The sequence below is a fragment of the Hypanus sabinus genome, chromosome 12, assembly GCF_030144855.1.
Source record: "Hypanus sabinus isolate sHypSab1 chromosome 12, sHypSab1.hap1, whole genome shotgun sequence".
In the NCBI taxonomy this organism is placed as follows: domain Eukaryota; kingdom Metazoa; phylum Chordata; class Chondrichthyes; order Myliobatiformes; family Dasyatidae; genus Hypanus; species Hypanus sabinus.
The window spans coordinates 23041898-23059022 of record NC_082717.1 but is presented as its reverse complement, the minus strand read 5'-3'; the positions used below and the strand labels follow the sequence as shown (position 1 = coordinate 23059022).

Sequence of the window (17125 nt, the reverse complement as noted above, 5' to 3'; positions counted from 1 at the left end):
CACAACTCTCCAATCTGAATGTACTCCCTCCACCGTGACCCTCTGCCTTCTGCAGGCAAGCCAATTCTGAATCCACCTGGCCAAACTTCCCTGGATCCCATGCCTTCTGACTTTCTGAACAAGCCTACCATGTGGAACCTTGTCAAATGCCTTACTAAAATCCATGTAGATCACATCCACTGCACTACCCTCATCTATATGCCTGGTTACCTCCTCAAAGAACTCTATCAGGCTTGTTAGGCATGATCTGCCCTTCACAAAGCCATGTTGACTGTCCCTGATTAGACCATGATTCTCTAAATGCCCATAGATCCTATCTCTAAGAATCTTTTCCAACAACTTTCCCACCACAGACATAAGGCTCACTGGTCTGTAATTACCTGGACTGTCCCTACTACCTTTTTTGAACAAGGGGACAACATTCGCCTCCCTCCAATCATCCGGTGCCATTCCCGTGGACACAAGGACATAAAGATCCTAGCCAGAGGTTCAGCAATCTCTTCCCTCGCCTCGTGGAGCAGCCTGGGGTATATTCCGTCAGGCCCCGGGGTCTTATCCGTCCTAATGTATTTTAACAACTCCAACACCTCCTCTCCATTAATATCAACATGCTCCAGAACATCAACCTCACTCATAGTCCTCACCGTCATCAAGTTCCCTCTCAGTGGTGAATAGCAAAGAGAAGTATTCATTGAGGACCTCACTCACTTCCACAGCCTCCAGTCACATCTTCCCACTTTTATCTCTAATCGGTCCTACCTTCACTCCTGTCATCCTTTTGTTCTTCTCATAATTGAAGAATGCCTTGGGGTTTTCCTTTACCCTACTCGCCAAGGCCTTCTCATGCCCCCTTCTTGCTCTTCTCAGCCCCTTCTTAAGCTCCTTTCTTGCTACCCTATATTCCTCAATAGACCCATCTGATCCTTGCTTCCTAAACCTCATGTATGCTGCCTTCTTCCACCTGACTAGATTTTCCACTTCACTTGTCACCCATGGTTCCTTCACCCTACCATTCTTTATCTTCCTTTCTAAATTTATCCCTAACATCCTGCAAGAGATCCTTAAACATCGACCACGTCCATAGTACATTTCCCTGAAAAAACATCATCCCAGTTCACACCCGCAAGTTCTAGCCTTATAGCCTCATAATTTGCCCTTCCCCAATTAAAAATTTTCCTGTCCTCTCTGATTCTATCTTTTTCCATGATAATGCGAAAGGTCAGGCAGCTGTGATCACTGTCCCCCAGATGCTCACCCACTGACAGATCTGTGACCTGACCCGGTTCGTTATCTAATACTAGATCTAGTATGGCATTCCCCCTCGTCGGCCTGTCAAGATACTGTGACAGGAATCCATCCTGGACACACTTAACATACTCTGCCCCATCTAAACCCTTGGAACTAATCAAGTGCCAATCAATATTAGGGAAGTTAAAGTCACCCACGATAACAACTCTGTTATTTTTGCACCTTTCCAAAATCTGCCTCTCAATCTGCTCCTCGGTATCTCTGCTGCTACCAGGGGGCCTACAGTATCCCCCAGTAGAGTAACTGCTCCCTTCCTGTTCCTGACTTCCACTCATACTGACTCAAAAGAGGATCCTGCTACATTACCCACCCTTTCTGGAGCTGTAATAGTATCCCTGACCAGTAATGCCACCCCTCCTCCCCTTTCTCCCCCCTCTCTATCCCTTTTAAAGCTGAAATAATCTGTTGCCATGTTATAGCAAACAAATCAATTGGGAAGCACTTATATTGTTATGAATCAATAGGTTCATTGGAAACTTACCATTTTGGGTTCAGGTCTGATCCCTATAGCAATACCTACTTGAAGGCTATATTGAAAACCTCCATAAATAATGTTAAGCGATTGAATTATTGAAGAAAGTTGTAACTATTAATTCCAGAGCAGGTAACAGGGGAAATAAAAATGTTAGGGGAGTTTTATACATTGACAAGTGGATACAAAAGACAATCCTGATACATCAAAAAAAAGTGACATATATGTACTTAGATAATAAATTTACTTTGGACCGTGCATCAGGGCTGAGAGTGTAAACCCTGCACAAGCTCTCCCAAATTCCTTCGCATCTCTGATTTTTGAATTTCCCTCCCTTTTAGAAAACAGTCTGCACCTTTATTCCTTCTACAAAAGTGCAAAACCATACACTTTCCTGCACTATATTCCTTTTGCCACTTCTTTGCCCATTCTCCCAATCTGTTCAAGTCCTTCTCCAGACTCCCCGTTTCCTCAACATTACTTGTCCTTCCACTTATCATCTGCAAACTTGGCCAGAAAGCCATCAATTCCATCATCCAAATCATTGACCTATAATGTGAAAAGAAGTGATCCCAGTATCAACCCCTGCAGAACACTGCTTGTCACCGGTAGCCAATCAGAAAAGGCCTTTTTACTCCCACTCTTTGGCTGTTGCCGGTCAGCCAATCTTTTATCCCTGCTGGTACCTTTCCTGTAATACCGTGGGCACTCATTCTGTGAAACAGCCTCGTGTGCAACACCATGTCAAAGGTCATCTGAAAGTCCAACATCCACTGATTCCTTTGACTCTTCCACCTGTTACTTACTCGAATAATCCAACAAATTTGTCAAGCAAGCCTTCCCCTGAATGAAACGATGCTGACTTGGCCAACTTTATCATACGTCTCCAAATACTCCGAAGCCTCATCCTTTATAATGGATTCCAACATCTTCCCAACCACTGAAGTCAGGCAAACTGGCTTATAATTGACTTTCTACTACTTCCTTCACTTCATAAAGGGGGGAGTGACATCTGCAATTTTCCAGTCCTCTGGAACCATTTCAGAATATAGTGATTCTTGAAAGATCATTACTAATGCCTTCACAATCTCTTTAACTATGTCTTTCTGAGCCCTAAGGTAGTCATCTGGTCCAGCTCACTTATCGACCTTCAGATCTTTCAGCTTCCCAAGCACATCGCTCCTTAATAATAGCAACTACACTCACTTCTGCCCCCACCCTCTCGAATTTCTGAAACAGAGAAGACTAACACAAACTGCTAGCCCACCATCTCTTTGTCATCCCTCATTGCTATCTTTTAAGAGCATTGGTGTTTCCATATCAGGGCGTGGTGCAACCAGTCAATATACTCTCCATCCCATATCTATAGAAGGTTGTCAAAGTTTTAGATGACATGCCAAATCTTAACAAACTTCTAAGGAAGTAGAGGTGCTGCTGTGCTTTCTGCATAATGGCACTTACGTGCTGGACCCAAGATAGATTATGACAACATGGAGGAATTAAAAGTTGCTGACCCTCTCCACGTCTGAATGAGGACTGGCTCATGGACCCCCTGTTTCCTCCTCATGGTCAGTAATCAGCTTCTAGGTCTTGCTGATGTTGAGCAAGAGCTTATTGTTGTGGCACCACTCAACCATATTTTCAATCTCCCTCCTATATATTGATTCATCACCACTGTTGATCTGGCCGTTGACAGTGGTGTCATCAGCAAACTAAAATATGGCACTGGAGCTGTGCTTAGCCTCACAGTCATAACTATAAAGCGAGTAGAGCAGGGGGCTAAGCACACAGCCCTGTGGTGCACCTGTGGAGAGTGTGGAGGAGATATTGTCACCGAACCAAACAGGCTGGAGTCTGCAAGTGAGGAAGTTGAGGATCCAGTTGCACAAGAAGGTATTGAGGCCCAAGTATTGAGGTTTATTCCTCGACTCTCCCCTGAGTTTAGACAAAGAAGTTAAGGATGCTAATAATATTAAGGTTGTCAATGGTCAAGTCCAGACTCAAAAGCTTTGACCACTAGTTCAATTATAAACATGGCTTTCCTCATTTAATGTGTAAGCAGGACTATTTCATTTTGTCCAAATGTTGTATTTTATATGACATTCCAATTCTAGACATTAAAAATAGGCAATTCTTATTCCATGTAAAGGTAGACCATGGTGACTTGTCCTCCTTGAAAGTCACCGATGAAGAAATACAGCATGAAACTTTCAAGTACCAACCCACTAATATCTGCTGCTGGGTTTGCGAAAGTTGATTGAATCCAAATGAAACATAAGCTTACTTTTAGAGGCATCTTTGCGTGTTCATTCAGCAGAGGAACATCGAACACCAATCTCCTCAGCAAGTGCTGCATCACGGACGGCCGTAATTGTCTGTGTGGAAAGGAAATTTGATGGGATGAGCTTTCGATAGAATCCCTTCTTCCTCTCACCAAAGCTTTGTCAATCCAAATAAAACTCTGGTTGGGCCACACTTGAAACATTGTGTTCAGCTCTGGTTGCCTCATTTTTGGACGGAAGTGAAATTTTTAGAGAGAGAGAGTTCAGAGATTTACTAGGATGCTGCTTGGACTGGAAGGCATGTCTTATGAAGACAGATTAGCGAGCTAAAGCTTTTCTCTTTGGAGCGAAGGAGGAAGAGAACTAACATGATAGAGTTGTACAAGATGATAAGAGGTATAGTTAGTGTGAATAGCCAGAGACTTTTTCCCAGGATATAAATGGATAATCCAAGGGCCATTGTTGTTTAGTGATTGGAGAAAAGTACAGGGAGAACGTCAGATGTAAGTTCTTTACACAGAAGTGGTAGGGGTGATGGTAGAGGCAGATACATGAGAGGCATTTAAGATAGGCACATGGATGGTAGAAAAGTGAAGAGCTATGTAGTTGGGAAGAAGTAGGGTTAAAAGATCAGCAAAACATTGTGGGCTGTATGGCCTGTACTGTACTGTAAAGTTCTATGTACAAAATGTGATTTCTGTCATCCTTATTGGAAATTGAGAATAGATTCACACTACAAGCACAAAGCAATGAAATACTTTATCCCATTGCCATACATAGCTTGGAGAAAATATACTTTATTATCCTTTGTTAGGATTGTTACTGACAGCTGTTCATGCAAAATTCATGTAGTAACTTGGTACATCCAAAATTCAGCTGGATTAAAATAAATCCAGTTTAACGCTGAAATCAGAGTATAATGCTCATTTACCACCGGTTAAGTATAATTTTTTACCCCTTTATTTTTAAACTTACCCACAGATTGCAAGTAAGCATTCCTCAATGGCGTCCCTCTGGGCTTTAGTGAGGGAGCAACCCTTAGAAAGCCTGTAGACAGTGTGCAGCAAGGAATCTATGAGGGACGCATGGTGCTCAGTGCCAGCAAAGAGAGGGGCACACTTCGTTAACAGGGGCAAAACGGCAGTGCACAGGTATCGATTCAATGCCAATGCCATATCCGTCGCACTCAAGACAACCTAAGGATTAAAAAAAGACAGCAGACATGCTTACTGTCACTGGATTTAATTACCCCACTCCAGCAATATTATGCACTCTTCAAATAAAATAGAAATCCTATCTAAGCAGGTATTGAAGAGTTTGTTGAACCCTAGTTGCCATCCTATGTACTTTCACATGGATAAAGTCCTTCCCATAAAATCACAGAACTGTAGCAGCACAGAACTACATAATGCCTCATAGGCCTGATTTTATTCTCATAAATCAATGAATCTGTTGTAAAAAAAAGATCACTCCCTACTTGTACATAGTTCTTTCCTTTTGCTTGTTTTTACTTTCCACTCTTTTCTATAAGTGTATACCCCAGATAAATACTTTGTGCAGATTTTGTGATATATATGATTATATGATATATATGTACAATGTCTGAAATACATCTTATGGAAATGTTTGTTTGATGAACTTCAATAAAAAAATAAATTACAAAAAAAAAAGAAAGAGGCCATGCGGCCCATTGAATCTTTGCCGTCTTCGGGTGAAGACGTACAATCAGCTTCATTCCCCAGCTTCCCAAACTTCTCTCCGAACCACCCCATCCCTGAGATTATTAACTGCCAAATCCCTAACATCAAACTGGAGACACAAGATATTGCAGATCCAGAATCTGGAGCAATAAAGTTCAAAGTAAAATGAATTATCAGAGTACAAATATGTCACCACATACCACCCTGAGATTCTTTATCTGCGGGCAACGTTTTGCCAACTTGGGCAGAGCAATTGTCATACCAGGCTGTGATGCATCTGGATGGGATGCTTTCCATGGAGCATCTTTTAAACCTGATGAGGATCTATGGGACATGAGGAATTTCCTACACTTTCTGAGGAAATAGAGGTCCTGGTGTGGTAAATTTATTTCCTACTATGCTACTAAGTGGAAACGTCTATGATTAAAAGTGGGAGGGAAAGTGCATTGAATTAAATGGACAAAAAAGGAGAGTATGGTGGGTGGGCATTTGCCCAAATTCAAGTAAGTTGTCACCATGGGAAAGATTCAACATTGGGAATGGTACTTTGTAAATATGCCCCTTGTTTAGGAAACGTCACTGCTGCTACTGCAAACAGATTAGACTTGCAGAGCTGTTACATGTTATGTCCAGCCAAGTTGTCTCCATTTGATATCTACAGACAGCAATAAGTTTTGACTGATGCAATTTTTCCAGCAGCTTTCAATGTTGCACCAACGTGCATCTTTCCAAGTGAGGCTCGACATCTATCACCTAAGATTTACCAGTGGCAGTCTTTAGCAATTAATTCTGTGCATGAGCTGTTCAAACTGTTTGCTCCAGTCAGAATCTAAGAGAAGACAAATTCTATAATTATTCTTTCACACTTTCTGCTCAAGAGGATATATTATTGATGTTTTATCTGCCCATATTCCTACGAAAATGCTGATGATAAATATTCCTACAGTAAGGTAGAGTATAAAGCTGAAGGTAACAACTACCTGATTCACGACCAGCCTGTTCATACAAGCAAGTGTTTGGGAGACCGGTGGGATGGATTTTCCAACTCTCGCAGGGCTGCGTTCACCACTTGCTGTGTGGAGTGGAATAGGGCATTTCCCTGCCAAGCCTTCCCTCCCACCACTTCCCCCTATTCGAGCCATCACAATGAACTGGCCTCCACAGCAATGAATTCCACAGATTCACCACCCTGGCTAAAGAAGTTCCTCCTCATCTCTTTTCTAATGGACGTCCCTCTATTCTGAGGCAGTGCCCTCTGGTCCCAGGCTCCCCCACACAACAGGGAGTTTTCATGAGAGCGCAGAATCAGCAAGGCCAGCTCGCGGCCGCCCATTTCACCCCTGTTTCCTTTCCCATTATGGCGGTTTCCATAACTTGCAGCTACCGCTTCATCCCACCGATGCCGCTCGGCCCACTGAGTTACTCCAGCACATCACTTATTGCTCCAGATTCTGGCCTCTGCTGCCCCTCACAGCTCCACAGCTGTCACAAACAGGAGTGGAACCTGGAGAACTGTTTTATGTCCACATTCACCATTGTACTTCAGCTAATTCTGAGTGGCAAGAACAATAATTAATCTATCTTTTTATTAACTCGTATCGGCTTGTTTTCTTTTAAGTCTTATTTTCCATACAAGCAGCTGAAACCCTGAATCTCTTCTAAACACACACTGACAGAAACGCAAAGAGATGTGATGTCAATTAAACCTCAGGGGAGCACTCATCTACCCACCGTGTCCAGTGAGGCAGCAGCACGGAGATCTGGCAGAAAGCCAACCTCCAGCAGATGTAAAAGGAAATCCTGCTCTTCGATCCCATACACCCTTTCTAGGAACAAAACCATCGCTGCCTTGTGGTCAGGGCAGAATCCAGCTGACATGTCTGGTTCCACAACTGTCCCATCTGGAAGAAAATAACAGTATTTACTAAATATTTCAAGATAATTTCAGAATTTTCTTCACTAAATTTGTGAAAGAGCTAATATGCACTTATACAACATCCTTCATAACCTTAGAAAGGTCTAAGAGTTGTTCACAGCTGAAGTATATTTGAAGGGCAATTTCTGTCACAATCTGGAACACATGACAGTCAAATGTGGTACAGCAAGCTCCCACAAAGAGTATTTACAGCTTTAGTAATTTTGCAAGAGATAAATGTTCGGTCGGATATTAAGAAAGAGTGTCATGTTTCAAAATAGCACTGTGATATATTACATTTCGATTTGAGAAGATGGAGAAGTGATATGATCTAAGCAAGTTATGGCCACAAATAATAAATCCTGTCCGTCATGTTCAATGATGATGATGACACCGACTCAAGCCTGCATGGCCAGCGTTGGGCATTTTCATGCCTCACAAGGCGCGGATCCAAAAACTGTGTGGCGCGCCACTCCTCACACAGACATCCTCGCAGTATTTTTCTTTATTTTACAAGGTCGAGTTGCAAGCTCAACACTCAGCCCAGCACGGATGGAAAGCATACTTGGGAATGGCCCGACTGGATTCGAAGCCGGGAACCTCCGTTCCGGAGTCCGGCACTGATGTCACTGCGCCACCAGCAAAAGATGAGCCATTTAGACCCATCTCACTGCCCAGCAATCAGTAGGTTATAAGTGTTCATCCAAGGTGGGTATAAGCCAAAGCATCTCTTCCCAAAGCTTGTGCCTCCAATGTGACATACCCTACATGATCTGGAGCAGTCAAACTGGATTTTTGCAGCCAAGACCTGGGAAAAGGACTAACAACAACCTGGATCCCATCATCGACAGGTTATTTAACTGGATCAGACTAATTAATACTGCACCTGCAAGGCCAACTTAAAATATGGATTTCCTGTTGTAAGTGACTCATGTCCTGGTGACACAAGGAATTCCGCAATTCAGGAACACAATGGAATTCTCCTCTTCCCAATGAGTTCAGGAAGCTCAACACCATCTAGGAAAATGTTTAGAAGCCTGATTATTTGCCCCCTCTGCGACTGGCACATCACACAGCTCCGGTGGGTCCATCTAGAAAATGCACCGCAGATGCTCACCTCAGCTACTCCAACAACACCTCTCTTCCACCAGGAAGGACATGTGCAGCAAGTACATGGGTAGATCACAATTGAAAGGTACCCGTCCAAATAACACAAAGTCCTGACTGGTAACTAGATCACCAGTCTTTCATTGCAGCCGGATCTAAATCCTCGAACTCCTTACTCAAGTGTAAGTGTCAGCTGAAGGGCTCAGGATGAAAGCTGAAAAGTTTAAGGGGAACATGAAGGGAAACCTCTTCACTCAGAGAGAAGTCTGGATAGGTTCATGGATGGTAGAGGTATGGATGGCTATGGTCCCGGTGCAGGTCGATGGGACTAGGAATATTAAATGGCTTGACATGGACTAAATGGGCTGAAGGGCCGACTTCTGTGTTGTACTTTTCTATAACTCTGAAGGACTGCAGGTTTGAATAGGGTTTCTTACCACCTAAGGATGGGCAACAACACCCACATCCATAAAATATTTCTCAAGGTCTTGCTGATTTCAAAACCCCACTAATTTGCAAACTTAATTTGTACAATGGTTTACTGTAAGAATAAATTCAGAACAAATAAAATAACAAGGGGTTGATTTCAAATTGAAAGATCAATCAATATTAGCAATCATCTTCCACAGATCTAGCAGACAAAAATTTACAATAACAGGAAAAATTGTCTTCACCACGATGACTGCATTCAGTCACAGAAAATACCTACTGCATTTAATTCTCATTCCAGTAAAGTACTCAAGGTTATCTGATCTGCTGTACGGGTACCCAAGTTATGCCATTCAGTTACACTGTTAGAAATAAACATCGGGCCAAATCCTTTGATTTGCCATTTACATTTTGTGAGCCAAAGTGTATTTTATCTGACTCTGTTTTCAGAGTTTTAAGTCTGATTACATGAGAGGCAGTGACAGTATTTTAAATGGGCTGGTTATCTTACTGTAAAGTGCTATGTACGTCATTCATGCTTAGTACAAATTGCAGCCAGCAATAGTTTATCTGCAATATGCCAAAAATGTCACTTAAAGAAAATAATTGGTATGCATGCATTGTTCCAATGCAGTTCAAATAAATGACTTCACCAAGATTTGGCACCCTAAATTAAATTGTGTTTTATTGTTCAAAATAATACTTTGAACAAGCTATGAGTGTTAAAATTTTGAACCACTATATTAAAGTGAAATAAATTTCTTCAATTGAGCTATATTACTGCTACTTTGCAATCTTGGTCCTAACATGTGGCTTAGCTTCTAAGCCTGGAGGAACCATTTCTACTGAGAGGAGAAAGAACAATGGTGGGTTACAGTTGCCTTAAAATCAGTTGCTTTGGGCAGACAGGTCTCATCAGCCATGGTTGGCAGCTCATCTGGAAGGAAAACTCTGATTTCAAATCTCTGCTGCCTTGTGGCTATACCCACCCACCCTGAAGAAGAATATGGAGCTGGAGTCCCTAAGGGAGTCCTTACGTTGAGTTCAACACAGACTGACAATTCCTGTGACGCTGCTGGTGCCAAACTCTATTGGTCTCTGCCATTCCTTTGGTTTCATTAGCTGCAAGGGAGCCTGCTGCATCAGCAGCAACTTGCCCTCCATATCATACTGCCCTGACTTGTGTTCACATAGACAACTAGGATGCAATATCCATAATTAACCCTAACCAACAGAGGACCCCAATACAGTGGCAAGTAAAAATTACTTGAATAAGCAACAGATCAATTGAATGATCACACAGTTCAAACATTATCGCTGTTTTTCTCTTCAAAGACGCAACATGAATTAATTCCAACATTTTACATTTTTTTTAAATCAGAAAATGATCTTATTTTCCAAGTTTATTTTGCATTTGTTCTTTGCACTCTAATTTCACTAACCTCTCAAGCATCTCTTTTGCACTCAGTTTGAGATATTGAATTGTCAATCAAAGCTGTCTGCAAACCAATGTGGTTAAATACCGTATCTGAGCCATTAATATTACAAGTTGTGACTGCCAATGAGAATAATTTATTTGCTCTGTTCCCTCTCATCAAATGTATAGAGGCATGCAAAGGTTTGGGCACCCCTGGTCAAAATTTCTGTTTTAACCAGACTGTGAATAGCTAAGTGAGTAAAAGATGAACCGATTTCCAAAAGACGTAAAGTTAAAGATGACACTTTTCTTTAATATTTTAAGCAAGCAAGATTACTTTTTTATTTCTGTCTTTTACAGTTTAAAAATAACAAAAAAGGAATAGGGCCCAAAGCAAAAGTTTGGGCACCCTGCATGGTCAGTACTTAGTAACATCCCCTTTGGCAAGTATCACAGCTTGTAAGCGCTTTCTGTAGCCAGCTAAGAGTATTTCAATTCTTGTTTGGGGGATTTTTGCCCATTCTTCCTTGCAAAAGGCTTCTAGTTCTGTGAAATTCTTGAGCCACCTTGCCCACACTGCTCTTTTGAGGTCGATCCACAGATTTTCGATGATGTTTAAGTCGGGGGACTGTGAGGGCCATGGCAAAACCTCCAGCTTGCGCCTCTTGAGGTAGTCCATTGTGGATTTTGAGGTGTGTTTAGGATCATTATCCTGTTGTAGATGCCATCCTCCTTACATCTTCAGTTTTTTTTATAGATAGTGTGATGTTTGCTTCCAGAATTTGCTGGTATTTAATTGAATTCATTCTTTCCTCTACCAGTGAAATGTTCCCCGTGCCACTGGCTGCAACACAAGCTCAAAGCATGATCGATCCACTCCTGTGCTTAACAGTTGGAGAGGTGTTCTTTTCATGAAATTCTGCACCCTTTTTCTCTAAACATATCTTCACTCATTGCGAGCAAAAAGTTCTATTTTAACTTCATCAGTCAATAGGACTTGTTTCCAAATGCATCAGGCTTGTTTAGTTGTTCCTTTGCAAACTTCTGACTCTGAATTTTGAGGTGAGGATGCAGAAAAGTTTTTTTCTGATGACTCTTCCATGAAGGTCATATTTGTGCAGGTGTTGCTGCACAGCAGAACAGTGCACCACCACTCCAGAGTCTGCTAAATCTTCTTGAAGGCCTTTTGCAGTCAAAAGGGGGTTTTGGTGTGCCTTTCTTGCAATCCTACGTGCAGTTCTCTCAGAAAGTTTTCTGGGTCTTTCAGACCTCAATTTAACCTCCACTGTTCCTGTTAACTACCATTTCTTAATTACATTATGAACTGAGGAAATGGCTACGTGAAAATGCTTTGCTATCTTCTTATAGCCTTCTCCTGCTTTGTGGGCAACATTTATTTTAATTTTCAGAGTGCTAGTCAGCTGCATAGAGGAGCCCATGGCTGCTGATTGTTGGGGCAAGGTTTGAGGAGTCATGGCATTTATAAAGCTTTGAAATTTGCATCACCTGGCCTTTCCTAATGATGACTGTGAACAAACCATAGCCCTAACAAGCTAATTAAGGTCTGAGACCTTGGGAAAACTTATCTGAGAGCTCAAATCTCTTGGGGTGCCCAAACTTTTGCATGGTGTTCCTTTCCTTTTTTCATTCTAAAATTGTACAAAACAAAAATAATACACTAATCTTGCTTAAAATGGTGAAAAGAATGTTTCATCTTTAACTTTATGACTTTTGGAGACCAGTTCATCTTCTACTCACTTAACTATTCACAGTAACAGAAATTTTGACCAGGGGTTCCCAAACCTTTGCATGCCACTGTATATTAATAGACACTGGAACATAATCACACAATCATTGCTTCAAGCAATCAATAATTCTCTTTGAGCAGTATTAGTACTTTGTAAATTATCAGAGACTATTTTCATCAATTCTATTTCAAGGCCCTAACCCGGGGGTCGGCAACCCGCGGCTCCGGAGCCACATGTGGCTCTTTTACGTCTGTGCTGCGGCTCCCTGTTGCTTTGGGAAATAATTGGTTGTGGCGACCCTTTTCCTGGCACATCCGAACCGACTCACAATAAGATAGCCTACGGGGGTTTGCGAGCACAGAGCTTTGGAGCCTCTGCGCCATGGGGGGGGGGGGCAGGTTGAGGGAGGCTTAAAAGTGAGGCTGAAGATTTCGAATAAAGTTTTTTTCCTTCGACTGCAGTTACCGACTCCGTGTCGTAATTTTAGCGCTGCGTGTAGCACACCGCTACATGGTCAGTATTTAATTAATATGTATTTTATGTTAGTTTGTTAGTTTTTGAAATGTAAATCTAAATTTGAAGATTATGGTGATCTTGTACAATCTAAATAAGACGTTGTGGCGATGCATTTCCTGACACATCCGAACCGGCTCACAATTAGCCAGCGTTCAGGCTAAGGGAGATAGCCTACGGGGGTTTGTGAGTACGTGTCTTTTGCAGCATCCGCGCCCATGGGGGGCGGGTTGAGGGAGGCTTAAAAGCAAGGCTGTTTAGTTCGAATAAAGCTATCTTTGACTGCAGTTTACTGACTGCGTGTAGCAACTGCTACAACGTGTTTTTATCGCTGGCTGTCCAGAGGGGAGGTGCTGAAACGCTTTGTCGCGCGTCTGGAAGAAGTGAAAACTTTCCTGGGCAGCAAAGGGCTCAACTTTCCTGAGCTGGAACAGCTAGAGTGGCTGGAAAAGCTACACTTCATGGTAGACATGACAGCGCACCTGAACACGCTGAACACAGCTCTTCAACGGGGTAAGGACGTACAGCCCTGCACATGTTGGAGGATGTTTTGCATTCGAGCGCAAGTTGACGTTGCTTGCCAGAGATTTACAGAAAGGCACATTGTCTCACTTCCCCAATTTGAGAGAGTTCAAACAATGTCACGACATGATAAATTCGGAGTATTTACATTCTGCAATCATCGCAATGCAAACATCGTTTGGGAAACGCTTCTGTGAGTTCAGAGAGGGAAAAAACACATTATCCTTCCCGGTCACTCCCCTAAGCATCGATCCATCCCTACTGAATACGACTGCATTGTCAGGTGTGAGTCAACCTGAAGAAGTATGATAAATATTTTAATTGCGTATTATTTTACGTATATTCATATGTTTTCATTGTTCAGTGAAATAGTCCTTTTATTTTTCAGGTTGACAGCTGGCTGACGTTATTTTTGGTTTGCTGCTGGCGGCAAATTTAAGTTTGGCGTTTTTCATAAATACAAGAAGGACTCAAATAGACGTTGAGTATTTTACTTAAAAGTAACCTTCAACCCAACGTCTTTTTTTCGGAGTTCAAAATGTTTTTGTTGCATGCAGAAATGTAATTTCGTTTTCTCTGCAGGAGTTCATCAATTTCATAAATGCAACACATTATAGTTTATTTATACATAGCATAAAGGCAAAACAAAACGTTGTATGCAGTGTTATTTCATTTTAAATGTCAAACGGGTTTTGCGGCTCCCAGTGTTTTCTTTTCTGTGGGAAACGGGTCCAAGTGGCTCTTTCAGTGGTAAAGGTTGCTGACCCCTGCCCTAACCAATACATGATCTCTTACTCTTCCTTGAGTTGACTCTAAGTTGACTTCCATTTCATGAATTGCAATCTGCTAAAGACATGATATTGTAATTAACTTTTTTTTCATCATCTATAATAAAATCAGTTAATATAAAGCCTTCTTTCAGGGTGGCTAACTCACCCTTAGCAACAGTTGGCATCTGGAAGGGAATGCTGATAACTCCTTCCAGGTCTTCCAGAGGAATCAAGGACCGGAGAATGGATTTAATCCGTATTGCCTCACCTTTACCAGCATTTATGAGCTATTGCAATAAAAACAAAACAAATAAAAGTTGAGATACTTAAATTTGGGAAACGACACACAAATGGTGTGACAAGATTACCAATGTGTTTTAGTAAGGCGGACATTCCTATTTCTGTGTTAATTTTTGCTCCTCCCTTCCCTGAGTCTCTCCTCCCTGCATCAACGATAGGAACACAGTAAGATATCAGTCTTTTGCCAATGCTAATCTGAAACCTGTTGCCCCAGGAAATGGTTTGACCTGTTAACTGGAACTCTCTGTTCCCAAATCACCTACCTTACCTTGAGGGATTTAAGAAACACGGATCTGCTTAAAATTACTTTTAATTCTAAAACCCAAATACTGGATCTGTGAATTTCTGCAAGAAACCAAGGGCTTTGCCTTCACTTAGAGCAGGGGTTCCCAAACCTTTTTATGCAATAGACCCCTACCATTAACTAGGAGGGTCCATGGACCCCAGGTTGGGAATCCTTGATTTTCAGCAAGAGAATCACGAAGAATATATTAGAAGAACATGAAGATCAAGGCTATTTGCTTCTTGTAACTTCTGGTCTATGTCACTATGGTTTCATTGATATCTCTGAACAATATGCTCGAGAAAACCCTGACATGATGTGAAACTGGGCCAAGTAAATTAAGGGTTAAATAATTGTTTAACCAATATACCTGGAGCTGGATATTTCTGCTGACCTCAGAAAGGACCACTGGCTTTTCAGTCAGCAAAGGAGATACCACAGAACTCTTCTGTGTTATAAGCACCTCATTGTTAAAGTAGCTTTTCTATGTAATAACTCTTGATATATGCTCGGTATGGAACCTCTTAATGCAATCAGCAGTTGTCTTCCTTATTGTGGAGAAAGTAATGGAATCATGTGAGGGACGTCTTGGTAAACAATAGTCATGAGATGCTAACCTCAATGGACATGAGAAATCACAATTCTGATCACTACAATATAGCAACACTATCACCACCTTAATCACAATTTTTTTATTTGTTCTCATTGTGTTTTTATTATAAAATGTATATAATTTATATTTAATTTCTATTTTTCTTGCCAATGCATCTTGTATAATGCTCTGAATGCTTGTAATGCTGCTGCAACTAAGCTTTTCATTGCAGCTCTGCATACATGCACTAATGTGCAAGCCAATAAATTTGACTTTGACTTTGAAATGGCATTTTTGACTATTAGAGATAATGTGAGCTTTAAATAGGTATTGATTGAGTTGTCTTTGCCTGGCAAATGAAGGATAAAGCTAATCCTTAGATTCTACTGGCTTAAGGACTGCGTGAAAGGTTGATAGATTTTGATAAGTCAAGGCACTCAGTATTACAGGGATATGGAGGCGTGCAGGTTTGAAGTTACAATCAATTGACACATAATCTTTTTCAAACTCTAGGGGACTTACCAATCCTAACTCATGGAAAACCAAAACTAATCTCATCTGTGTTCGAATGGCTCCAAGGATCAAGGGCTGTGAGATATTTGTCAACTGCAGTTTGTTGTTAAACACCTGATAAACTCCTGATCGTTTACAAAAGTACTTCTGGTTGCTGCTCATTACGTCCACACAAGAACTGTTCCAGTTGTACATGGCCAAAAACTTAATGTCAATCAAATTTGCTTTGCTGAGTACTTAGTTCATATGGTTAACATTTTGTTTCCCAAGAGAATGCACTCAGAATCATCTGTTTTCTTGTATTACATTCTCAGGTTCGGAAAAATACATGGCAGACTGTATTTGGTTCTGAGGACAAGTCTCAGAGTTAGGTATATTCAATCTCACATTAGAAAGAATTAATGTTGTGGAATTTCTCCTCAAAGAACTTAATTAGTGTGAAACTACCAATAAAAACTTTGTACTTGGTAACTTTCAGACCATTATTAAAGTTCTTCATAGAGCTGACTTATTACTTACATGGATCTCTGGTGCACACCGACCCAATAAATCAATTAAAGCTGAATAGAAGGTCATAATAGCATTCCCCATATGAATGGTATCATCTTCCTCTTCTTCAATTTCTCTATGAAACAAAAGTATGAGTAACAGTTCAGCATGTCACACCATGTCATCTGAACCAACAAAAGCTGTACATCACATAAGAACAACTAGTACACAAAAACATAAAATTCAATAATATTATAAAGTAGCAACATGTATAATTACTACAGAATTTTCTACCGATGTACCACGGAGAGCATTCTAACTGGCTGCATCACCGTGTGGAATGGATGGGGGGGCACTGCACAGGATTGAAATAAGCTGCAGAAAGCTGTAAACTCAATCAACTCCATCATAGGCACTAGCCTCCCCGGCATCTTGTACATCTCAAAAAGGCAGCATCCATCATTAAGGACTCCCATCTCCCAGGACATGCCCTGTTCTCATTGCTACCATTAGGGAGGAGGTATAGGAGCCTGAAGGCACACACTTAACGAATCAGGAAGAGCTTCTTCCGCTTTGCCATTAGATTTCTGAATGGACATTGAATTCATGAACACTGCCTCACAACAAATATAAAACACAACATAATTGATTGCTTAAGTATTCACCCCCTTCAAGTCAGAATTTAGTAAATGCACCTTTATCAGTGATTACAGCCTTGAGTCTATGTGGATAGATTTCCAGCAGCTTTGCACATCTGGATACTGC

General features: G+C 41.3%; 1 protein-coding gene across 1 annotated transcript in view; it reads right to left on the bottom strand.

The window, feature by feature from the left end:
* Nucleotides 1-17125, bottom strand: part of ryr2a (ryanodine receptor 2a (cardiac)) — a 444870-nt gene that overhangs the window by 194044 nt on the left and 233701 nt on the right. Inside the window, exons 38-42 of the mRNA XM_059985674.1 lie at nt 16391-16496; nt 14350-14470; nt 7494-7663; nt 5038-5258; nt 4065-4155 (exon numbers count right to left, since the gene is read on the bottom strand). Of these exons, the coding sequence (XP_059841657.1) occupies nt 4065-4155; nt 5038-5258; nt 7494-7663; nt 14350-14470; nt 16391-16496 (709 nt within the window). The remainder of the gene's footprint in view (nt 1-4064; nt 4156-5037; nt 5259-7493; nt 7664-14349; nt 14471-16390; nt 16497-17125) is intronic.